Consider the following 26426-nt stretch of genomic DNA (forward strand, 5'->3'; position numbering starts at 1 on the left):
TCCCTGAAGATAAGGCATCTAATTGTTTTTTGGTTAAATTGTTGAGCAAGTCAAATTGTCAAATTTTATAAATTGAGTAGTTGAAATAAATAATTGCGTACAGGGGTACCTATAGGTGTAATAAGCAAATAATGCTCAGCCCCTCCATTAATTTCACCAAATTTCCGCTTATGGATATGTGTAAGGAATCATTATAATTTTAGTTTCTTGTCCATCAAATCCTAGAAATCAGTTATTTTTATCACAGATTTCATGAATTGTTTAATGTCTATGTCTAATAACCTTTCATTTTGTAATATAGTATTTAATTTTAAGTATAACGCTTAAATATAACACTTAATTATTAATCAATGGTTGATATTTTTTCATTGACAAATCATTCAAGATAGTTGATGAATATATTAGTCGATTTTGACCCTTGATGATTAACATAATTGGATTCCAATAAATTTATTTTCAATAAATCCGTTCTTAAATGCATATTATTATCCTTCAAAAAAAGACCTCGCGTTCCAACTGTATGTCATATTGAATCGCGCAAAAAATTGAGCCATCAATACACAATATTATTACCGCATATGATTTAACTGTTATTATTATAACTAATTTTATTTATAAAATATAATTTAGCAATATTAAAAAATGAATTACATCATGCCAATTATCATACAAGGATATGCGCGTATAAGAATGTATAGGCAATACGCTATACCTATAATATGTGTTGCATAAGCATAGCCTGGTGTAACTAGTTTTGGAAATGGTAATTTTATTATGTATTATTTATCTGATGTAAATAATTAATGAGCTAACGATTTATAACGTTTTGTTTAAAATTCGAGTATAAAATGTAACTAGATATCTAAAAATAAATATAACAATATACCTACATCATAATCTACGTAAGCATAAATTGCATAATGATAAAAGATACATATCATTTCCTGGTTTTGATAAGGTTTTAATTTTTCTTGTGCTGTTTGTTATGAATAACCAAAGTTCGAATAGCCCTACTTAAACCTCAAGGTAATGTTGAAATCATCTGGCAAACAGGCAAATATTGTTGTTTTTGTGTTCATATTTAACAGTGACTCAGTAGAGTTCAGGACGTTCAATAATCATCTTCATAAAAATGATTACAGTTAACCAGGTAAACGTAGTTATTTTTTTATACAGTTTATCAAATTTTAACTTGTTTTTAATTTTAAATATATTTTAGGTATTTCGTAATGTGTGTCGAACTTCCAGATGCATTATTGCAAATAGGAAGTATAGTGAACAATCTCAAGAAACACCCTTTAGTCTAGGTTGGTTTTAATATTTATAATATATAAATATATGAATAAATGATTGTATATTTAATTATTTGTTCCAGAACTATCTGATACACAAAAAGAATTCCGTGACCTTGCAAGAAAATTTGCTCGAGAAGAAATTGTACCAGTTGCTGCTGAATATGACAGAACTGGTGAATATCCCTGGGATATAATCAAAAAAGCACATTCTGTTGGACTTCTCAACGGCCATATTCCTGAACATTGTGGTATGTTTTATAGATAAATAAAAGTATTGAAGATAGCATTTTAAGTTCAACATAATTGGAATAAAATCTTACTTATTTTCATTCCAAATTTACAAATATAAATTTTAATTAAATCATATTTCTATATATATATATATATATTCTTGAAACATTTTAGGCTGTAACATTACAGCAATGTAATAAAATACTCAGTGTCAGATCTAGGAAATTTGATGTCCAAAGCTAATAAAAATGCAGCGCCTTTACATGGGTAAAAGACCATGGTATGTTCAGGATTATTTTTATTTTTTATAAACTTAAAAGTTCCCTTATACCAACAGTGCTTGGGGTAAGCATTCCCACTGCCCCTCCTCCCTAAATCCAGCACTGAAGATACCTATAGCAATTAAGGGTTATCTAACTAAAAAAATATATTAAATGTAAGTATTTATAATCAAGTAAAAAATGTAATTAATATTAAATCATAAATTAAATTTAAAATCTAATAAATATTTTTAAATAATAATCATTCATTCACAAAAATATTAAATTGTATTGCAGGAAAATAAGTTTATTATGCAATATTGCATAATAATAAATCAACATTAATTATCATAGAGGTACTATTAACAAATGTAGATATTATTATAGTCACAAGATTAATTTAATATAATGTTTATAGAAATTAATATAACCTTCTATTAAACCAAAGTTTAAACATATTCTTACACTTATAACCATTCAACCAACTTCTTCAATCTTAATATAAACTATGAACTCTAATCATTAAGTATAATAATTTCAAATAACATTGACAGGTTTAATAAGAACTAAAATTAATCAATATAGGTTTATTAAAATATTTCGATTTATGTAACTGCTCTTTAGCTTTTGTGATAAATTCATAACACAATTTTTGATAGTTCAATGGTAAATATACTTTATTCCTGTAGTGCAAAGAACTTAATTTGGGACAAGGGCATATTTGAGAGGGAGGGCGAAGGGGACATTCGCCCCTCCATGACTCGTATTTTTTTTTAATATAATATATTGATTTATTTAAAAAATATAATGTATAAATAATTAAGAATATAAATTACTAGTTTATCATTATAATATGATAATAAATTCAATAAGTCAATATGATCATGGGTATCAATTTTTGTTTATCTTCATGTATCATAAAATTTTTGGTTGTGGAATGAATAGTGTTATTATCTTCTACAAATATTGCTACGGTTATAGACATTTACAACCATAATGGAGGTATTTATCAGATAATATTAAGTAATTTAAAGTAACACTTTTACCACATATTTACTAGTTGGTCATTTTTTGGTTCATTTATGCATATTGTATATTTTTGTATTTATTAGAGCTATATAAGTCCTTAATAATTTTACTCGCCTATTTTTTTTTTTTACAACATAATATCTGGTACTTTTTATTGTGCTTAGGTATTTAGTTATTTTTTTGTGCACAAATTCATGCATATTTGTGTATTTTATAGAGCTTGAAGCAAGGGCGTATACAAGAGGGGGATGTGGGATCAGATCCCTCCTTATAGGCCTTTTTAAAATTGTATAAAATAATAATAATAATAATAATAATAATATTTATTAAAATAAATAAATATTTTAACATCCCAAAAGGTGAGAGTACAGTGTAACTAAATATCGCTAAATTAACAATTAAGACAAATTGTGTAAAATTAAATCAAATTAAACATCAATGTTTAAATTATTAATACAATTTTTTAACTTAGTTAAGGAGTCGAAAAAAAAATCAAAATTATGAATTAAATTACTTGATGTTGGTAGGCGGCACATCGGACTATTAGTAAAGTAATTATTTTTAGAATGAGGAATAGAAAATGAAGGATTAAATCTTGAATTATAAGAGGGTACTTTGAGGTCATTTTTTTGTAATAATTCAGGGTAATCGATTATACCATTCAGGATTTTATACATAAATGTGATATCATTTACTAATCTTCTTGTTTTAAGTGACTTTAAATTTTTAGAGTTCGCTATTTCAAAGGTGTTATTATACGAGTACTTAGTTTTAAAAGCGTAAAAACGTAAACATTTTTTTGTATTTTTCTAATTTCTTAACTAAACCAGATTGATTAGTATTCCATAGAACTGTCCCATATTCAAATAAAGATCTTACTAACGAACAATATAAAATTTTCATACATATCGGATCATTGAAATTAGAGCAGGTGCGTTTAATAAACCCAAGAACACGAAGACTTTTTCCATATGTAAAATTAATATGGGCATTAAAAGACAAATCAGCTGATAGGATAATACCTAGATTGCGAACTTGATTGACAGAGTTAAGAGCTGTCCCGTTAATAAAATATTGACAATTTATACTAGATTTAAAACGGATAAATGAGATGCAAACACATTTAAAAATATTCAGAACCATGCCATTCGATGTGCACCAACTAGAAAACAAATCTAAATTATCTTGTAGGGAAATCGTATCACTAGAAGAATATATAGGCATATATAACTTCATGTCATCAGCAAATAGTAAAAATGTACATGCTTTAAAACAATTATTTAGGTCATTTATAAACAAAATAAAAAGCGAAGGTGATAAATGACCACCCTGCGGAACTCCAGACTTTAATTGTTTTGGAAAATGAGTTTTGGATTTTAACTAATTGAGAACGACCTCTTAAGTATGAAGAGAACCAAGATAATAGTGGATCTCTTACACCCATTTTACCTAATTTTGCTAGAAGGCCGTGGTCTACCTTGTCTTAAGCCTTATGGAGGTCTGTGTAAATAGCATCTACTTGACCACCTAATGAAACGATATCAATGAAATATGAATAAAATACCAGAGTATTTGTTACTGTAGATTTAGCGTGACGAAAACTATGTTGTTCACTAATAAGAACATTAGTAAATAAATGCATCAATTTAGGTTCGATGATTTTTTCAAAGAGTTTAGGGATAATGTTCATTTTTTAAATTGGCCTATAGTTTGTGACCAACGATCTATCACCAGATTTCCAAACCGGTGTAACAAAACTAATTTTCCAAGCTTAGGGAAATGTTCCAGACTTTAAAGAAAGATTAAATAAGTGGTGTTTAGGTTAAGTTAATGCCCAGCGGCAATTATAAAGCAAAATAGGTGGAGTAGAATCAGGGCCAGATGAAGAGGCGCATTTTAACGAAGCTAGGGAATCAAAGACTTCTCTGATAGTACCCAAAAGTTTAGCATTTGATACTAAGACAGGGTTAGGTAAATCCTTGAAGATTTCATTAACGAAACTAGTGGTTTCAAGAGATATTTCAGTATCAGAATTAGACACATTGAAAATAATCAAATTTTTTTTTTTTTTTTTAATTTGTCATAAGATTGTACTAAATCGACATTAGATGACTGAGAGTGTTCAAGCTGAGTTATTTTACTACGTAATAATTGGATCTCAGAGGAGAGACTCATTAACTTTTTTGACTTTAGAAAGTTCAGAGAATAACAATGAATTATTAAAATTATTAAAATCATTAAAACTAGACTCGATGTTTGTTAGTTTAATATTGATATTATTAAAGTTAGAATCATGAGTATTTACATTATCATTGATATCTGTAATACAGACCAGATAGTTTCCAAAGTAATAGGTTTATTGACGTTTTTGGACAAGGTCTTCTTAATCGGTGTATCAGTTTTTGGTTTATGTGAATTGGCCATAATAACAATGTTGAGGTGAATGACAGATATAAATATAAAGAAACAATAAGCGATAACTTAAGGAAAGCTAGCACGTGCGGGTCATTAATTTTAACCAGAAAGATAAGAGAGCGGTAAGGGAGGAACGCACGTCTTAACCGTATATAATACTGAACTGAACTGTGATATTAATAAGAAATAAGAAATAGTGTTCTTTATGTAAGGAAATTATAAGGAAACAAAATAATATTGCAAGGATTAATTGTAAACAGTGCCGGATTAACAAATTTAACGCATGGGGGCAAATTTTAAAATTCAGCCCTTTAACCCCCTCTACAAACCAAAATATATATAGTACATGTGTGTATATATATATATATGTATACAACCAGTGGCGTGCCGAGATAAACATTTTTTTGATGCCAATTGCAAAGTCTAGTTTACCACCCACTCACCCATATTTAAATTCATCTCATTCAGAACTCATAAATCAATATTTCTCTACCTAAATAAATACGATAATTATGTGATTTACATATTATTATCCAACAACCGCCCACCCCTTTTTAACTTGATGCCTGGGATTCATTTAGACCTATATTCGGCACGCCATTGTATACAACAAGTAACAGCATAGTTAAGATTGTTTAATTAATTTATATTTATAAAAATATTTTAACACCGGTAGTTTTTATATTTATAGACCTTGGTAGGTACCAAATATAAACATTTTATTACAAATTTATTCAATATAAAACATTTACAACTATTTTTTAGCTTTCTGTGCACCAAACTCATTAATAATATCATTCCAACCTATACTTTTTAGGAAAATGTTTACAATAGATAATAAAGTCAACTATGACATATTTTCATTAGATAATTATGTTTTCTGGAAGTTCTTGACTCTTTTTAAAACTGAAAAGGGTCTTTCCCTGTTAGCATTTGAACATAGTACAAATATAAAAAGTTTTAAAGCTATTTCCACAATAGGAAATGAATCGTTTAACTTTGATACTGTTAATATTTTAAGAAAACTATGCATAGATAATTTTTCATCTTCTGAAAAATAATTCATTATTGTTTTGAATTATATAATCTCATTCTTAATTTCCGGTTATAAACACTGTAAATATTTACTAATTGCTTTGATTTTTCTCGTAAAATATCATCGTCAATTTCTTCCACATTAAAAAAAAAACCCAAACAACTCATTTATTTCAGTATATGCATTTGTATGCGCTTTCCACTTATATTGATTGAAAAAAAAATATTAGGCACGTGTTTTCCAGTCAATCGTGATTCGAGAATCAAACTCGATAATGACGACAACCATGACCACGAGACTCGAGAGAAAGAGATAACAAAAACAATTGCTTGGTAGTGTGTAAATAAATTATTTGTAACTATTAATATCAAATTTAATAATCTGATGGTTATGAATTATAATACACACATAGAGATATATAAGAAATACAATAAACACAATTTTATGTCAGTGTAACGAAAATAAAAATGCTTAGGTCCGAACGCTAAATAATAATAATATGGTTTTACCCTTAATATGCTAAACGCCCACAGACGAAATAACTCAGCGGTTTAATAAAATATAATTATTATTAATATTTTTCAATAATAAATTAATAATTTTTCCTAAAAACTAGTATATACATTAGAAAATTTCAAAACTTTTGTTGACGCCGTCAAAAAATTTCCGCCTGGGGCAGTTGCCCTCTTTGTTCCCCCCCCCCCCATTATCCGGTACTGATTGTAAATTAGGTATAATACATTTAATTATTTATGTCTAATTATGATTTACTCCACTGGTAATTTAAGTGTATTTGGGAGGAGTAACCCCGGATTAATGGGGGGGGGGCAGAAGGAGCCATGACCCTAGGCCCACAACGGATATCAAACACTAGTTGAACCCTAGCGGACCGTAGGTTTTTTCGTTTTTTAACTTTTTTTTAGCTCGTATAAAAAACAAGTATAGAACGAGCAGTTCTCAAGAAAATTTAAATAGTTTTGATTTTGTGTTCAGAAAGTGATGTTTTGGAGGTAATTAATAATGATGATATAATTAAAAAGTTTGCTTCCCAAAAAGCAAGAAATAAAGTTAGAATATAATTTTTTTTGTCCTTAAAATATATTTATGTGTGGGTCACTAATATTTTGATTATAGTTATGGGCTCCTAAAATTGTTTGGCCTCGGGCCCCAAATTATTGTAATCTGGGCTTGTGGAGGAGTTAGGTTAGAAACTTACTATAAGAAATTCCAAACAACTTCTAAAATTTATGTTATAAATAATAAATTAATAGTTAATAGTTTTATATTGTTTTGAAATAAATTGGGTATCATTCTTAAGAAATCAATTTTGAAGATACATTTTTTAAAAATCTACAATTTATACAGTTCTTAAAAGTCAATTAAAATAATTATTGCCAATCATAATAATATATTTAATACATATTTTATACATAGAAAAATTATAAAAGTATTGACAATATTTTTCAAAAAGTTTAGTAAAAAAAAAAAAGAAACCAGTCAACTTCTTCAAGTGGAGTTTGAATTATACATTATATAACAATAAAATATTTCATAACTATATTAAACAAGTTTGTTATAACCAATACCAACTCCAGTTACTAAAATTTTGGAATCATAGCCTTGGCGTAAATCTTCATTTTCAGAATCAATGTAAGGTTCTAATTTAAATGAAATACCAAAGAATTCTTTTAAATGCCTTAAAAATTGTATTCTGAAAAAAAGTGTATATTAGAGAAGTTAAAAACACACTGTATAAAATTGTATGATTTATTAGTATAAAAAAACTTTTTCTTACGTATATGGTGATAACGGTCCCAACAAGACATGAGATACATCTTTTTGTCTAAGAGCCATGTAGAGAAGGACTATCGATTGGAAAGATGAATCTACACAACCTCCACGCCAAATCTCTTCTAAAATAGCCGATGCTACACTATCTGCTACCTCTTCGGCTGTTGTTCTTTGACCAGTGAATGGTAATGATACACTGTCAGCAGTTAACATTACGCCAGTAGTTGTTAATGCAATAATATTTGCACCAAAACCCGGTGATTTTCCGCAAAGTTTGCCTTTAGGATGATCAACCGTAAAATATACATCGGGAATAAATTTAAGCATAACAGCTTTAGCTTTTTCTACCATACGGTTAGAAATGGATGGTGATACTCTTAATGAAAAAACTGTTCCTCTTATTTTTTTTATTTTTCCAAAATCAGTTAGCTGTATGCCAAATATAAAACAGGGAATAAAATACAATTAATTAATATAATTAAAAATAATATTAATCTTACTTGAATTGGTTTAGTATATTTAACCGGCTCACAAGAAAAATATATTTCTCCCCCACCATCTGGTTCCATACCTCGTTTTTTAATTTCCATAGTGGCATCAGTAGCTAATAACAATATCCTTTGTAAAATTGGTAATGCTCCAGCCTTAAAAGCATCCACTGATGGATCTTTCTATTAACATTTTTCCATACAATTTTATTGATAAACTTATTAAATTTAATTATAATTTACTTGATTATTAGTAACTCCTTTAAGTGTTATTTGAAGTCCTTTTTTACAATATGGTGCAATCATGATAATTAATTCCAAATAATACCCTATGCCGCGCAATTTACAACATTCATGATCTACTATACCACCTATAAGTAAACCGGGTTGAAAATATAAGTCAGTACCCGTTTCATTAACATCCAAATTGGTACCATTCGTTAATTTATCGACCAAACGCAAGAAATTAACTTCAAATTCTAAAATAATGAATAAAAATATTTAATTCGTAGAAATGTTTAAATATTTTAATTTTACCTTTAAGCCCTGGTTCATTTTCCTGTGATCGAATATTTTTTATTTTAACTGGTTTACCACTTAAAAGTGATAATATTATTCTTATACGAAAATTACTGCAGCCTTCATAAATCATAATTTATTTTTTTTAAATTTGAATTATCTAAAACTTTAAATTTCAATTACAATGCTCAATTACCTTTAATCGATTATGTTAGTAAACAATAAATGTGAAGAACATTTTAGTCATGTGCATTTGTTATGTTATTGCTCTTATCTCTTTTGTAAAAAGATAAGACGGTGGTGCTGCCAACGTACTCTAAAAATTAAATACATCAAAGCCATGTCCATAGAAAGTGTTCCAAATTCAAAATTTTATTTCGGTACTACTATTTATTAATTTCTGCTATTTTAATTGTTTATGACCTTCTGGGTAACATTCAGCGACAACTCGATTATAATTTAAATTAAACGGATCTGTTATATTAGAACTAGAAGAATTTCAATATGAACTCCTTAAATTATGTGAGGTCAGTTGACACACCATACAGCTTCAATTAATAGATACTATTTAACTTAATCTTATACCCAGGGTGTATTTTGGAAATATTTTTGTAGGATTAATATTCATATTTTATTAGTGCATATATCCATACATAATATGTATACATATATATTATATTTATCAATACACTGTATGTATATGGTAATATGGAATAAAATTGGTTTGTACCTTAGATAATATACGTATGCATATATTAATTCCATTTTCCATAATCCTAGCATAATATTAAAAAAAAAAAAAATGTTTGAAATTTACTTGATACTAAAATTTTAATCCATAATGTTTTAAGATTTGTAACAATTGTATTTTTTATGAATAAATAATACAAGTAAATATATAAATTAGTTAACTGTTGAAAAAAATTTAGAATACTAGATTGTTTTATGTAGATACTTATTGAATACCTACTTATAAATCATTGTTATCTAATCATTACTCATAACTATACCTAGTAAGTAATATAATAATTAAGTTAACCATATATTCTTGCATAAATATTTAAAATATTAATTAAAAATGTCTACTTTTATATGTATCTTTTGTCTATCTAAACCTAAATGAAAATATTTATATGTTTATCTTGATACTAATTTAAGGCATACACTATATGGGAAATATAATTTGTATTTGATGTGTTTTATTTCACAGTTCTAAGTAATTTAAATACAAATTAACGGTAACCAGTGGCGTAGATACAATTTTTTTCTGAGGGGGGGTTGTTTAAGAGTAAGCTTTTAAGTGTTCTTTGTATATCTTAAAACGAGGTCATATGTAATAATATTACATTTAAAATGGTATTATTATTATGTCCCGTATTTAATGAAAATTATTTTGTTACTCAATTTTTAATATATACCTAATCATAGTAAAATCAAAATATTTTACTATATTATGTAAATATTAATAAATAATAATCAAATATCAATAAAAAAAATTTGTGTGGGGAGGGTGGAAACCCTTTACACCCTCCCCGTAACTACGCCACTGACGGTAACTGATTTATGAACTATTTATAATTTTCTTTAAATGAATGAAAGTGATGTATTTTAAAATGTTGGCTGTATATTTCATAGTTACTAACCTCCAATATTTTTTAAGGTGGTATGAATATGTCTGTAATGGATGGGTGCTTAGTAGCTGAAGAACTGGGTTATGGCTGCACAGGAATTAAAACTGCTCTAGAAGCGAGTGGTTTAGGTGTAAGAAACATTGCACTTTTATATTTTTAGAATAAGTTGTTGCGTTATATTCTTATTTTCTTTTGCATTTAATAATAAAATATTATTTCTTAGCAAATGCCTGTTATAATTGGTGGAAATAAAGAACAACAAAAAAAATATCTTGGGAGATTAATTGATGAGCCTTTGGTTGCTGTAAGTTTACTTTAAGTGGTTATTATTTTTTAAGAATTATATGCAAATACATAATTTGAAATATTTACAGGCTTATGGTGTAACAGAACCAGGTGCTGGTTCAGATGTTAATGCTTTAAAAACAAAAGCCGTAAAAAAAGGTGATGAATATATCATCAATGGTCAGAAAATGTGGATAACCAATGGTGGTGTAGCCAATTGGTACTTTGTGTTAGCGCGAACTGATCTCGACCCTAAAGCACCAGCGAGTAAAGCGTTCACTGGCTTTATTGTTGATGCGGATACACCAGGACTTACTCCTGGACGAAAAGTAAACTTAAAATTATTTTATTTAACCATAGAATATAATTTATAATTATTCTATCATAACATCAGGAATTAAATATGGGTCAAAAAGCTTCAGATACTAGGGGAATAACATTTGAAGATGTCCGTGTACCAAAAGAAAATGTTTTAACTGGTGAAGGTCAAGGATTTAAAATTGCCATGTTAACATTTGATAAAACTAGACCACCAGTTGCTGCAGGAGCTGTTGGCCTTGCTCAACGGGCAATGGATGAAGCTGCCAAATATTCTCTAGAAAGAAAAGCATTTGGAGTTCCTATTGCTCATCACCAGGTAAATTAATTAATTTGGTATTAAAATGTTTAAACTTTAATTTGCCTAAGTAAGGTCTAATCTTTTATTGCACAGGCTGTTGCTTTTATGTTGGCTGATATGGCTATTGGTATTGAAGCTGCTCGTCTTACATACATGAAAGCAGCTTTTGAAGTTGATCAAGGACGACGCAATTCATATTATGCATCTATATCCAAAGCCTATGCTGCAGATGTTGCAAATAAATGTGCCACTGATGCTGTACAAGTATGTATTATATATTAATAATCTCAATATCAGTTAATATTATCTATAACATAAATTAATGATTTTAGATTTTTGGTGGAAACGGTTTCAATACAGAATATCCTGTTGAAAAATTAATGAGAGATGCTAAAATATATCAAATTTATGAAGGCACTGCACAAATTCAACGAATGATCATTTCAAGAGCTATAATTGATAATGCCAAACAAAATATGTAAAAAAAAAAAAATCCCAGAATGATTTATTTTTAAAATACAGAATATTTATTTATAAATTTTAACAAGGTATGGTATTTATACGTTTTAATATGAAATTTTGTGATATAATCATTATAAATAAAAATATTTATTTTTGTTATCATTAATCAGTCCTATGTAGGTCATGTTTACAAAACTAATACTATAGTTAAAATAATATTGATTATTTTTTATTTTCCTCCATTTTACATTTGATCATTTAAATTTTACAGTTTTCGATACTCAAAATTTCCAGTATAATATTTAAACATAACTAAATTTATATGAATGTAGCAATAAGAAAATAAGTGCAAATGATATATACTAATTTGTTAGTTATTTACAATATTAAATATATCAAATTTTTCAAAATCAAAATAGTTTACAACAAAAACTATTCAGAAAATGTACAACTAAAAGTAAACTATATTAATAAAATATCTAGGAATACTTAGGAAATATTTAGGAATCATACTTAAAAGTAATTCATCATTAAACTCTTATTCTTCTTTGAGCATTTCACAAATAATATTATTTAAAATTAATTGTCGTTGCATCATGATAAAAATATTTGTAAAATAAATTTAAAAAACAACGTAGGTACTAGATTATTGTTGCAAGCACTATGATAGAATTTTAGTCAACGCTATTTGATCGAAAAAACAAAAACAACTACGTCAAGACGCATGCAGAGAAAATAGACGTTGTGCCTAGACTCAGACAAATTCTGCGTTTGGACACTGCAGAGAGAAAACATACCCATAGATATTTTGTAAATAAATGAAAATGAAATTATTACAAATAGACAGTAAATAGTAGTAGCTCATTGGTATTATTTTTTATTATTGTTTTAATATAATGTAAAATAAGTTATTCAATATTGAGAGGAATGACGAGTTCTGGACAGATGTAGAAGCAAAAAGAATAAAATTTACATTGAAAATTATTAATTCGTGGATTTTTAAATATAAATATATTTATTTTTTTATTCTAAAATGTATATAATAATCAAAGTTTTTAATTCATTGTTATTAGTTTTATTTATGTTACGAGTAAATTGTCGATTACGTCGGTAATAATGTAATAAAATATGTATGGTATATAGGGGCTTTAATTGGAAAAACTGGTGGTTCTACCCTAGGGTGACCATACGTCCCTTATAAAACGTGATTGTTCTTTTTTTTTTTTCATTAAGTCATGTTGACCCGACAAATTTTGAACGGAACACTTTTTATCCCGTTTTTAGAATAGGATCCCGTTTTAATCCCGTTATTTCCATAAAAATTGTAAACAGAGAGTAAAAGAAAAAAAATCTATGTATAAAACTAAATAGTTGCATGCTCAAATAAATTGATACTTAAGGGGATTCGATCCGGATTACGTTTTCTATCAAAATATACCTATATTCTGCCAATTGTACTGAACTGCCCAATGATCGGATAAGACTCATACAAACATATTTGAATTCGTCATGAAGTTGACTTGAAAACGACTTTTATACTTTTTTGAATTATTATTTTTATACCCTTAAAAAATTGATTTTAAAATCTAAAATAATAATAAATTTATAATGTAAATAATATGAAATTGATAAAATAATTTGAAAATGTAAAAAGGTCGATTTCAAGTAAACTTCATGACTAATTCAAATATGTTTTTAGATGTTTTATCCGATGACCAAGGAAACCAGTATGATTGGCAAAAAATTGATTCTTTTCGAAAAAAATAGAACTCGATCATTTTCCTCGCAACAGTGTTAGTGCATGCGCGTGTGGAAGTAACCCTCTTCTGCTAATCGTTGCCGCGCCGGCGCGGCGCCGCTAATTATATTGCCAATCTGTTTATTTTATATTATATTATACCCAAATGAAATTGGGCTAAATATTGCAATTCAAAAGCCTATAAATAAACTCTCAATGATAAGACATAGGTAATTTTATAAATGAAAATGTTAGAAATCAGCTATAGTATCAGCTCATTCGTATTTGATTTATAATACAACTTATATATAAAAATAAAATATAAATTCTGTGATATCTACATTATGCAGAACGTTTTGCCAAAAAAACGTCGCAAAAAATATCTGATAAAAAAACATCGAAGAAATTTTAATGCACTTAAAAAATGGTGAGAAAATCGTACAACTGACATGGTAAATCAAAATAGCTATATATTAATTATGATGTGTATGCTATTTATGTGATAGCTATTTTTAATTTATTAAATATTTATTATATAGACGGACAGAAATGTTTCTGCATTGGAGAATGAACCTGGTTATGGAACTAATACTTCAATGTAAGTCAATACATTTGTTTAGAGTTTTGAAGAACGATTTGTGCGGATAATCAAACTATGTTTAAAAATATATAATGAATAAGCATTTAAATGTTTTATATAATTCTTAAAAATAAAACTTATGTGTTATATTTATAATCTATGGTATGTATAATCAGCGGCGCACGCAGGGGGGGGGTTCAAGGGTTTGTAACTGCCTCTCGAAATTTTCTCCTATGTCTAAGTTAAAATTTATAACCTATAATGTATTTAATTATAAGATCAATTCTTATGTATACTTAAAATGAAAATTTGAAATTTTTATTGATAGCTTATATCACACATTTGCAATAGAACGTATAATTCAAAAGATGTCTACTTTTTGTGAGATATTAATATATATATATAGTATAATGTTTTATTAGCTTATTTTCGTAGTATGTCGGTATACACATATACTCATATTATCTATCTATTCGTGGCTTGACCGAAGACTTCCACTCAGAACAGACTTATAACTTATAATTATAATCTTATATACATTTAATTAAATTTTAAAACGTAAATGATAATTAATTTTTAATTTTATTATTGATGACTTTATTTATAATAAAATGTCGATTACGTCGGCAATAGTATTAGTAGTAAAAACGGACTATTATTGGAAAACTGGTTCTGCCGCCGCGCCGATGCATTGGTGATTAGCAACACGAGATTAATATGGCCCGGCATGACATATTGAAAGAGGGTATTGGCGGGGTAATTCACACACACGTGTGACAAATTGCCTATATTCAACCCCTTAAAAACTACACAGATCGAATTCCCTTAACTTTTGCCCGCAAAACATCTCGTTATGTTGTACGCGGACCTAACGACACCGTAAATTCGATAATCAAAAAAAAAGAAATTTCAAAAAAAAAAACACATACCACACCACTGCCGTGTTGCCGACAGCGTTACGCGCGTACGTATTTCTATGATTATCATTACTATTTTTTCTTTCGTATATATATATATATACGCCCGTGCGAGCGGCCTTATACGTACATTTGTCGGAGAAATCATTACCGACGAAAAACAAATCTTTAAACCGGATGCATGTTGTCGTTTCTGCGTTCGGGGTTTTTTTTTCCTTTCTTCTGACTCATGGCTATTATATTGATCAGCGTTTCCCAACTTCTTTTACTTGTGGAACCCTTGCAGGAGCTTAAACATTTTGAGGAACCCCCATATTTTTTCTATAATAGTATTGCAGACATATCTTGTGTACACTGAAATGAGTGGGTTCTTGGACACTTCCGGCATAAAAGTGTCATTAATAAAATTAAAAAAAAAAACATAGTTAAGACGGTTTTAACATTTTATTTTGCTTATAACTATTACAGTATTATAAAATATAAATGATCATATCAAAGCTTAAAATTTAATATTTGTCTCTTATTACTCTAAAATAGATTTAATGAGAAGATTGGAATCTTTCTACAGTTTTCTTCATAATTGTTTTTAAATCTGGAGTTATTCCTGAAAGTTGGATTCGTAGGTCCGGAGCCGCGTTCAGTTGATTTCGAAACTTATTCTTGGTCTTTGTATACGCTGAAAAGCCAGTTTCACACAAGTAGGAAGTTGTAAACGGCAATAAAACGGTGATAGCCTTTATGGACAATTGTTCGTAATCACTTTCCATGGCGATCCAGAACTCCTCAATTGTAAGTGACTCGAACTTGATTTTTAATTCAGATGAAGATTTTACTTCAAGCAAATTTTCGTATTCAATGGATGATAGTTCTTTTGGCTTTTTCTGAATTAAAAATGGATTTTGTACCCACAAATTATCAGAATCTTCGTTTATTCTTGGAAAGTGGGAAAGTAATCCGGATTTTAAATTGATTAAATGGTCTTTTATTTCTTCTGTATTTATCGGTGTCACTGAGCTCTCATTTTCATATAAGAATTTATTCAAGTTGGAGAAACATGAAAAATCATTTTCTTGTACACATTCGACCCAAAAATCCAACTTGCCAATGAGAACTTTAATCTTGTCATTGGCTTGAAAGATCGAAGTTTCTTTTCCTTGTAAACCCAAGTTTGTTTCGTTTAACTTGTTGAAAATATCAGAGAGATAAGCTAACTTTATGAGCCAATTCTCATCATGAAACCCTTCAAAAAGATTTGTTTTCGTATGCTCCTTCAGAAAAATTTTTACCTCATCTCGCATTTCAAAAAGTCTTGTTAAAACTTTGCCTCTGGACAACCACCTGATTTCTGTACGTAAAAGAAGATTCTGATGGTCACTTCCCATTTCCTCACAGAGCTTCTTGAACAGCCTTGTTTTTAAGGGGCGTGATTTTATAAAGTTCACACACTGATCAGCTACGTCTAGTACTGATTTAAGATTTGGCGAAAGTTTCTTGATTGCTAACGCATGGCGATGTAAAACACAGTGGCTGTTATTACATTTTGGAGCTACCTCTTTAATTCTGGTTATTACACCTTTTATTATCCCAACCATTGCAGCAGCACCATCCGTGCATACGTCCACACATTTTTGCCATGATATTTTTTTTTTTCACTGAGTACTTATTTAAAACATCAAAAATTTCCTCTCCTGTGGTATGCGTTTTCAAACTTTCACAAATAAGCAACCCTTCTTGAATGGTTTTCTCATGAGTATATCTGGCAAAAACAAGTAGTATGGACAACCCAGAAACATCGGTGCTTTCGTCCATTTGTAAAGAAAATTGGTTACAGTTAATTTATCTGAAGACAAATTCATCTTCAATGTGGTCAAAAATTTTATGAATTCGATCAGAAATCTTATTGTTTGAGCACTGCACTGCTGCAACTTTTTTACCCGCATCTTCTCCGAGAATACAAGAGACCACTTCTATCATACTAGGTTTAATCAAACTTTTGGCAATGGTGTGTGGTTTTCCGGCACGTGCAATATTATAACCCAATATAAATGAAGCCTCTGTGTTTTTCTCATTTTCGTCTTTTACATACTTAGTGAGAGAACTCGTACTTTCATTTGATATGTCTTTCTTCATTCTAAAAAATTCCAGATCTTTCTCTTTTAGATTTGGATGATCAGATTCCAAATGTCTCTTAAGCTTCGCAGTAGCCAAAGAACTGTTACTGAGAACTTTTTCACAAACTACGCACCTCACATCGGGAAATGTGTCTACTCCAATGGGAATAAATCCAAACGATAAATATTCTTCATCATATCGTCTTTTTTTTATCTTTTGAAAAATTAATTTGAGTGTATTCCTTACTTGGAGATGCTTCATTTTCGACAGTTAGTTTTTGCGGAGGAGCTGCTTCACAGTGGGAAGTCGAGTTTTCCGATGGAACAGACGAAGTACTGCTTTTATTTGTTGATGTTAGACCGGTTTTCTCTAATGATAACAATCACCCCGTTTTGAGCCATTTGTCCATTATATTTTATATTATACCAGAAAATTAAAGAGTTATTCGTAATAGTAATAATTGAACACTAAAATTCATTGTTAGAAAAAAAACGGTTTCTCACTTCGTCAAAGCAAAATGAAGACTGACAACTACAAATAAATATTTTGTAGTGGCGAAACCCATTGAACGACTACTCGCTAATGACCACAGATAAGATAAAGGAATACCAATAGTAGGTCCTATTTATACGCAACGATATATCGAAACTGTTCGATCGTTACGATAAATTGCTAAATAAATTAGCATTTGCGTGTGAACCCAGCTTTATAAGTTCATAACAAATAATATATATTATTATTATTATTATTATCTTAAATAATCTTAAAATCACTCTCCGAGTGTAATAAGATTAATAATAAATGGATCTGTGAATGTTGTAATCTGAATCAAGAAATATTACGCAAAGAATAAAATTGAAAAATATGGACAATAAAAGCCGCATGGTGACTGATGAAGAAGACTATGATTTTATGTCAATAAAAATTGATATGAAAAAAATGTTAAGAAAGTTGAACTATTTACTACTAATGTCGCTTCAATAGAAAATGCATTCAATTTCTACGGAAAATCCTTTGATGAAATCAAGAAGAAAATGGACACTGTTGTAAGCATCATTAGTGGTATGGAAAATAGGATAATGGAGATAGAAAATAGATGCTCTAAACTTGAAAAAGAAATTGAATACCTCAAAATTATGGTGAATAATAAAGAACAAACTTCACTTAGTCAATACGTTGAAATAACTGGTATTCCAAAAACTCCTAATGAAGATATAGCTAGGTACATAATATTATTTTATCAGTTGATAATGTATTAGATTTTAATATTAAGAAAGAAGATATTGCTGATACATACAGATTGAAACCGTGCAAGAATACTGATTGTAAAATAATAGCCAAATTACCTAACCATGGTCATAAAAAACTTTATTTTGAAATCAATAAAATTACGATATAAGAATAAAATTCCTTTGCAAAAAATGTATACGTTCGTTTTCCTGAAGTTAAAACATATATAAATGATCAACTTACTAAAGAAAATAAAAGATTATTTTGATTGGCAAAAAAAAATTTTTATATAAAAAAAATGCTTGTTATAATAAAACGTTTATTAACGATTGTATCAAATTCAATGTTTGTAATAATCGTACGTCTTTTCACTGAGTTCCAACTAAATTTACAAATAAATAAACTTAAATTCAACTTAATTAAAATTTAATATTATAATGTTACCTATCTGAAACATGGTTAGATAATGATATTGTTAACTCCGATATAAAAGGTTTTAACTGTTCATAAATATATCATGGAATTATTGTTTACATTAAAAACTCAATTATGGTTTATAATGTATTTACTGGAGGAGTAAATCACTGTAGCTTATTGAATTTTGTAGCTCAATTTTATATAATAATATTTTAATTAAATTAACATGTACTGATAGGTCACTCCGAATAAAATTGATTTTATAAATAATCTAGAAGATTTCTTAAACAATTTCTCCACATTTCAATCACATATAATCTGCGGGGACATAAATTTAAATATTATAATCAAAGATATAATTAGTGTTGAAGAACTAAATGTAATTATTAGTTATAGATATAATTCATGCATTAATGGTACTACCCATAGTTTTGGTAATATTAATAAATGTATTGATCTGATGTTCATGAAAAATAATCAGCCTTTTAATAATATTCAAGGATACATATATCAAAGTGATATTACGAATCATTACAGTACAATTTCTATACTATATACCTCACGCAAAACTAATAAAACTTTAATTGATAGTAAAACTGATAATATTAATTATAATGTTTATATAGACAATTTGAAGTATATCTTACAAAATACAAACTGGACAGAAATTTTACATTTAACTGATGAAAATATAGCTATTGATTTATTCATAAATATTATTAAAAACAGTATAAAAATATTGCAAGAAACTGTAATAAAAAAGATACCAAATAAAAGAATGCAACAAAAAAAATTGGACAACACTTGGAATTATTAATTCTATGAGACATAGATTATACACAAAACTAAAACAACCATTTAACATTCAATTACAATAGAAATTTAAAAAATATAGGAATCTACTAAATTTAACAATAAAAATAGCAAAAGACGTATGTTTCTATAAACAAATTTTAAATGCTTAAGGTCCTTAAAAAAATATAGAAATACATAAATGAAGCCTTAGATAATAAATGTAATAAAACAAATTATATACTATCATTCTTATATCATCAAGATAACATTTTAACAGATAATATTAAGATTTAAAATGAGTTCAACTCCTTTTTCGTGTCGATTGGTACTAACATTTCGAATACACTTAGACCATTCTCTAACATAAAACTCTTTTCGTTTTTATATGACATTCAAATAAATGATAAAATTATGTTCCTAAATCCTATTACAACTGATGAAATTAAAAAGTATATTTTAAACATAAACCAACATGTTCCTTTAATAGGTGGGAATTAACGAACTCGGTTTTAAATGCTATCATTACTAATATTCTAACACTATTACAATTTATTTTTAACTTAGCTCGACCAATTGCGCTTACAATGGCACTATTCGAAGTTTTGGAAATGTCCATCAAAGAGAGAATTTATAACTTCCTATAAACATGCTCAATTGTTTCGAGTACCTAATCGATTTGGTTTTAGAAGAAACAAAAGTATATACAAAGCTCTTATAACTGTTATCTTCTGTATACATAAAATTAATTTTCTTGAGTGATTCATCATCGCCTAGTCAGAACTTCTGAAGCTATGAGTATAACATTTGGACATTAGTTTTGTTTTGTGATTTAAATACCTACTAAGATAGGATTTTTCAAAATTCAACCCTAAAGGGGTTAGAAGGATTAAATATGCATACCTTGGGCTTTGTATAAGGCCGGATTGAACAAATTCGGTCCACCGAGTTTTCCGTACGTTACCGGTCCACTTATAAACTAAGGCCCGATGCACACGTCCGTTTTTTGCCACTGCGGTACCGCAAATACGACGTAATTAATATGTTATCAAATTTTGCATCGTACATGCCTTACGGCGCCGCTGTGTCGCCTTTGCGTTCAGTGTCTACCGCAAATAATAACGTCGCCGCAACGGCACCGCGCACGCGAATCCGGTTCAGTTGTACTAGAGATGGAAAGTTTAGTTAATTTTTGTGAATAGTTCATTAGTTCACAGTTCATTCAAATGAATAGTTCAAATGAACTATTCTTAAGAATAGTTCTAACTTAAGTTCAATAAGTTCACTAATTTTATTGATCATACTGATAGTGTTCGGTAATGAACTATTCGTTTTATCACTATTAGTACAGCAGTACACGGTTCATTAGTAGTTCACACTACTTATGGGAAATTAAGTATTTGTTATCTAATTGTAAACAGCTGTTTAAATTTACTGGATTTCGAACAACGAACCACAGAGAATTTTTAAAGAAGTTCGCGAACTATTTCATTTATACAATGCTACCTACCAATTTTTTTCGAACTGTAAACTGTTAAGTTACAGGTATTGAAACAGTTCAGAATATTTCATCAAAGTGAATAGTTCAAATGAACTATTCGTTCACGAATTTAACATCTCTTAGTAGTACCTTAATGTATATCGACTCATGCACACGTGCGATTTTTCCACGCAATATGTCCATAATCGACAATGTTGAAATTGAGCTGTTCATCAGCAAAGTTAAAAAATATAAAGAGATAAGTGGCGGTATAGAGTCTCATATACGTGTCTTGAGAGATTATCTTTGGTGTTACTTTTGTTCCTAGTTCGTCAGACGAACGAACACTCATTCGAAAATAAGTAAAAAACTTTTCTGAATTTCTCTTATATCACTAAATGTGGTATATAATTCACCTCTTAATAATCTTGCACCTGTAAATGGGTACACCCAGTAACGTCTATTGTACGTCCATATATATTTTTTTTGCACTAAATAAACAAAAATTGCCTTTTTTTTGTAATAAACCTCCATAGTTGGTGACTGAATGGTAACTAAAGTGATATTCCACGACGAATGCCGTCTTAGATATCTGGATGACGTGCGGTTTCCACAACAAAAACGCAATGATGTGTATTCAACAACTGCAGAACCGCAGCGACAAAAAAACGGACGTGCGCACCGGGCCTAACGGCCCTTAGCCAAATTTTTTTTAATCACATATTTCAATAGGTGCCCTAATATTTTCTAATTAATATTTAGTAGAAACATTACGAAAAGCACCATATTATATTATATTAATTAATAACATTTTTAAAGGTTGTTAAAATATAATAATTTCAGTCAGTTTAGGTTTATAATGTTGCTATATATATATGTGTTTGATTTCACCAAATGTATTCTCATAACATTAACCTGCAGAATATAATATATAAATGCATGTACATAAATTGTCCGACACAACAAAATAAATACCCAATGGGGAATGATTAATACATAATAATATGTTTGATGTAAAGTGAGATAATTAAATTGGAATGTTAAAAAATTGACATATTCCAATATAGGTAATATATTATATAATATATAGTGTGCAAACTTTAACTAAGAAACCTCAATATCTTTATGTAGAAACCTGCAATTTGAATTCTGTTCTTTAGTTGGTTTTTATTACATAAAAATACACATTTTTATGATCTTCGAATTTGTTATTCGAATTCTTAATTTGACAGGCGCATGCGTATTACAATTTTTTTTTATAGTAAAATACGAGGGATTTTCAATATTTTTATTGTAATTCTGAAAATAATTGTTCTAGGGTTATTCAAACTTGACATTTCTACCCCTATTTAATAATGTGAGATTTACATGTTGTTATAACTTGAACTATTGTTAATTTTCATTAAAATCTATGTAAGAATTATAACTTTTAGTAAAAAAACCGTAAATAAGTATGTTATTTATTTCGCTATATTAAATCTATTGTATCTATTGGAATGAATGGAATGTATTAATAATTAATAAAAAATTGAATTCTTATTTGAGTTACAATTTTATTTAGTTATTAAATAATTTAACGTATAAATTGTTCAAATAGTTGTCTAAACTTATGCTAGATCACCGACCCCTCATGATTTGAACGACCAAAAATTTTCGCGGCCCACCGAGTTTTGCTCTTTAACTCGCCGGGCCAATCCGGCCCTGGCTTTGTACCATGCACTGTACGTCCGTATCTGTGTTGTTTTTCTCATTTGTAAATTATTGTTATCTCACATATTGCTCAACATAATTATTTTTTATTGTTTTAGTTTTATCAACGCTCATTTTATGAGTAACGTGGTTTTCATTCATTGTGTCATTGATCAGGGCTGTGGATTTTTGCAGTTTTTTCATCTGTGACTGTGCTTTGGTGGCCACACGTACGAAGTGCCGTGATTTTAATTTTTATTTATTTTATACACTGCAGTGTGCCGTCGCAGGCAATTGTTTAAGTCACAGTGTTGGTGCAGTCGCGTCGGATGAAATCCACCATCGAACACAGTTCGACCATTGATCGACCATATTCGTTAATTTGTTAAATTAAGACCAACGGGTCAACCCGTCGCAGGCATATTATTTATTACATTATTGCCGTGCGCAAATAATATACATTTTAATAATTATTATTTATATAAAACACTGCTGTGTGCTGTCTAAGGCAAATAATATAATTTTATTGTTGATTTATTGTATTATTATTATTATTATTATTATTATTATAGCTATAGCTTATTCTAATTTAAAAATATCTAAAACATATTTGTATCAAAACGAGCATCATACAGAAAGCTTCAGAAAAAAATGTGAAGTGCATCGAAATCCCAGCCCTAGTTATGAAGTAATCGATTTTTGATAAACATTTTTAAATTATTCTTATATCCTATTTTGCTTTTCAAATTTTTTTAAAAAAGTTAAACACGTATTTAAAAATCGGCTTCCATAATAATCTAGAAAAATAACGATGAGTTCAATTTTTTTCAGATTTAAAATCTAATTACTCTAAGATGTCATATTTTTGTCACACTTTTAGGTCTAAATCAATAAAAATTAGTTTCTCGTTGGATCAACATTTTTTATTGTATTAAACTCAATGACATGTCCCACTTCAGGGTGAGTTTGAGAAAAAAAATTAAAGCATATGGATATATGTATATAGATAAACCTAACTTAAAAAACACATCAATCGCATCCTATCCATCACATTTCACAAAAACACAAATCTTCATATTCTTTAAATACAAATTTAATTAATGCTAATTGTTTAATTTAAAAGTGTTACGACTTATATATGGACTATAGTATATAAAAATATAAAAAGCCTATATATTAAGCCAGGCATACTCTGCTTTATTACCAGAAAACGACAAGAATGATAAGGGCACCTAATCAATAATGTATTAATCAACAAAATTAATAAAAAAAAGACCCCTAGGATAGCCTGAAACCTGATGGATTAACATATTTGTCGAAGATTTATTGATAACATGTTAGAACGCATCTTAAGAAACAGCGTATTAGAGAGATAGATGGAGAGAGATTTTGGTAGTAGCGGTGACCCTGAATGGACTTTTAAGCTGAAGAAGAAAAAAAATATGAATGTTTATCTTGATACTAATTTAAGGTATGGACAATGTTAGAAAATTTAATTTGTATTCAAAGTGTTTTATTTCACAGTCAAAAAATGTTTAAGTAGAAAATCATTGTAATGGATTTATAATTTTCTTTAAATGAAAGAAAGTGATTTATTTTAAAATTGTGGCTTTATCGTGTTTTATAGTAAATGACTAGAAATATTTTTTAAGGTGGTATGAATATGTCTGTAATGGATGGATGCTTAGTAGCTGAACACCTGGGTTATAGTTGCACCGGAATTAAATCTGCTATAGAAGCGAGTAATTTAGGTGTAAGAAATATTGAACTTTTTATTATTAAGAATAATTTGTTGCATTATATTCGTATTTTTGCATATAATAATAAAATATTGTCTTAGCAAATACCAGTTATAATAGGTGGAAATAAAGAACAACCAAAAAAAATATTTGGGAAGATTAATTGATGAACCTTTGATTGTTGTATATTTACTTTAAATGGTTATTAATACTAAAAATTGTATGTATATGGATAACATAGGCGTGCGCATGGGTGTGGCTTATAAGGCTACAGCCACACCAGAGACTTTTTTTTAGGTAGATACTTAAATAAAAAGGGCTAATTACTCTTTTTTTTGGAAAATCGAAAGTTTTTTTTTATCAATTTTATCAAATTACAAAAAAATAAAAATTGCCGAGACTGGCGTTCATTGATAATCAGATTGTATATCAATTTTTCTAATAAATCTTTTTTCTACTTACTTATGTTTTGTATATCTATTATTTTTTAAGGTGGTGTTTTATAAGGGGGTGGGTGGTCAAAAAATATAAAAGCCACACCGGAAACAGGAATCTACGCACGCCTATGATAGATAATTTTAAATATTTATAGGCTTACGGTGAAACAGAAACAGGTGCTGGTTCAGATGTTAATGCTTTAAAAACAAAAGCCGTAAAAAAAGGTGATGAATATATCATCAATGGTCAGAAAATGTGGATAACCAATGGTGGTGTAGCCAATTGGTACTTTGTGTTAGCGCGAACTGATCTCGACCCTAAAGCACCAGCGAATAAAGCGTTCACTGGCTTTATTGTTGATGCGGATACACCAGGACTTACTCCTGGACGAAAAGTAAACTTAAAATTATTTTATTTAACCATAGAATATAATTTATAATTATTCTATCACAACATCAGGAATTAAATATGGGTCAAAAAGCTTCAGATACTAGAGGAATAACATTTGATGATGTTCGTGTACCAAAAGAAAATGTTTTAATTGGTGAAGGTCAAGGATTTAAAATTGTCATGTCAACATTTGATATAAGTAGACCATCATTTGCTGCTGGAGCTGTTGGCTTTGCTCAACGGGCAATGGATGAAGTTGCCAAATATTCTCTAGAAAGAAAAGCATTTGGAGTTCCTATTGCTCATCACCAGGTAAATTAATTAATTTGGTATTAAAATGTTTAAACTTTATTTTGCTTAAGTAAGGTCTAATCTTTTATTGCACAGGCTGTTGCTTTTATGTTGGCTGACATGGCTATTGGTATTGAAGCTGCTCGTCTTACGTACATGAAAGCAGCTTTTGAAGTTGATCAAGGACGACGCAATTCATATTATGCATCTATAACCAAAGCCCACGCAGCAGATGTTGCAAATAAATGTGCCACTGATGCTGTACAAGTTTGTGTTATATAATAATATTTTCAATATCAGTTAATATTATCTATAACATAAATTAATGATTTTAGATTTTTGGTGGAAACGGTTTCAATACAGAATATCCTGTTGAAAAATTAATGAGAGATGCTAAAATATATCAAATTTATGAAGGTACCTCAGAAATTCAACGAATAATGATTTCAAGAGCCATCATTAATAATGCCAAACAAAATGTATAAAAAAAATCCCAATATTATTTATTGTTAAAATACAAAATATTTATTTATACATTTTAACAAGGAATAT

At 28.7% G+C, this 26426-nt stretch overlaps 4 protein-coding genes across 4 annotated transcripts; 2 read left to right on the plus strand and 2 right to left on the minus strand.

Moving 5' to 3' along the window:
• Nucleotides 1-944: 944 nt before the first annotated feature.
• LOC112693611 (probable medium-chain specific acyl-CoA dehydrogenase, mitochondrial) lies at nucleotides 945-12137 on the plus strand. Its single transcript, XM_025568758.1, has 9 exons — nucleotides 945-1150; nucleotides 1220-1307; nucleotides 1376-1543; nucleotides 10725-10825; nucleotides 10919-10999; nucleotides 11070-11309; nucleotides 11375-11617; nucleotides 11693-11863; nucleotides 11932-12137. The coding sequence occupies exons 1-9, from the start codon at nucleotides 1133-1135 to the stop codon at nucleotides 12079-12081; spliced, it is 1260 nt and encodes a 419-aa protein (XP_025424543.1). The 5' UTR covers nucleotides 945-1132; the 3' UTR covers nucleotides 12082-12137.
• On the minus strand, nucleotides 7733-9615 carry LOC112693612 (RNA 3'-terminal phosphate cyclase-like protein). Its single transcript, XM_025568759.1, has 5 exons — nucleotides 9083-9615; nucleotides 8789-9024; nucleotides 8558-8728; nucleotides 8062-8486; nucleotides 7733-7977 (listed from the first exon to the last, which is right to left on the minus strand). Exons 1-5 carry the CDS (start codon nucleotides 9195-9197, stop codon nucleotides 7827-7829), a joined length of 1098 nt encoding a protein of 365 aa, XP_025424544.1. The 5' UTR covers nucleotides 9198-9615; the 3' UTR covers nucleotides 7733-7826.
• A 3680-nt stretch (nucleotides 12138-15817) lies between the features above and the next one.
• Nucleotides 15818-16912, minus strand: LOC112693613 (zinc finger BED domain-containing protein 5-like). The gene has a single exon (XM_025568760.1). It carries the CDS (start codon nucleotides 16886-16888, stop codon nucleotides 15836-15838), a length of 1053 nt encoding a protein of 350 aa, XP_025424545.1. The 5' UTR covers nucleotides 16889-16912; the 3' UTR covers nucleotides 15818-15835.
• Nucleotides 16913-25341: 8429 nt separating this feature from the next.
• Nucleotides 25342-26359, plus strand: LOC112693667 (probable medium-chain specific acyl-CoA dehydrogenase, mitochondrial). The gene is made up of 4 exons (XM_025568847.1): nucleotides 25342-25587; nucleotides 25653-25895; nucleotides 25971-26141; nucleotides 26210-26359. Exons 1-4 carry the CDS (start codon nucleotides 25447-25449, stop codon nucleotides 26357-26359), a joined length of 705 nt encoding a protein of 234 aa, XP_025424632.1. The 5' UTR covers nucleotides 25342-25446.
• Nucleotides 26360-26426: the final 67 nt, after the last annotated feature.

The sequence above is a fragment of the Sipha flava genome, unplaced genomic scaffold, assembly GCF_003268045.1.
Source record: "Sipha flava isolate LNK unplaced genomic scaffold, YSA_version1 89_pilon_pilon, whole genome shotgun sequence".
Lineage (NCBI taxonomy): Eukaryota > Metazoa > Arthropoda > Insecta > Hemiptera > Aphididae > Sipha > Sipha flava.

Excerpts from the sequence above, each read along its gene's own strand:
- LOC112693667 (XM_025568847.1), top strand. The coding sequence starts at position 25,447 with ATGTGGATAACCAATGGTGGTGTAGCCAATTGGTACTTTGTGTTAGCG. Across the intron at positions 25,588-25,652 it reads GACTTACTCCTGGACGAAAA|GAATTAAATATGGGTCAAAA; the intron begins GTAAACTTAAAA and ends TCACAACATCAG. Across the intron at positions 26,142-26,209 it reads GTGCCACTGATGCTGTACAA|ATTTTTGGTGGAAACGGTTT; the intron begins GTTTGTGTTATA and ends TAATGATTTTAG.
- LOC112693613 (XM_025568760.1), bottom strand. The coding sequence starts at position 16,888 with ATGGTTGGGATAATAAAAGGTGTAATAACCAGAATTAAAGAGGTAGCT.
- LOC112693612 (XM_025568759.1), bottom strand. The coding sequence starts at position 9,197 with ATGATTTATGAAGGCTGCAGTAATTTTCGTATAAGAATAATATTATCA. Across the intron at positions 8,729-8,788 it reads AAGGAGTTACTAATAATCAA|AAAGATCCATCAGTGGATGC; the intron begins GTAAATTATAAT and ends AAATGTTAATAG. Across the intron at positions 7,978-8,061 it reads GGACCGTTATCACCATATAC|AATACAATTTTTAAGGCATT; the intron begins GTAAGAAAAAGT and ends ACTTTTTTTCAG.
- LOC112693611 (XM_025568758.1), top strand. Across the intron at positions 10,826-10,918 it reads TAGAAGCGAGTGGTTTAGGT|CAAATGCCTGTTATAATTGG; the intron begins GTAAGAAACATT and ends ATTATTTCTTAG. Across the intron at positions 11,864-11,931 it reads GTGCCACTGATGCTGTACAA|ATTTTTGGTGGAAACGGTTT; the intron begins GTATGTATTATA and ends TAATGATTTTAG.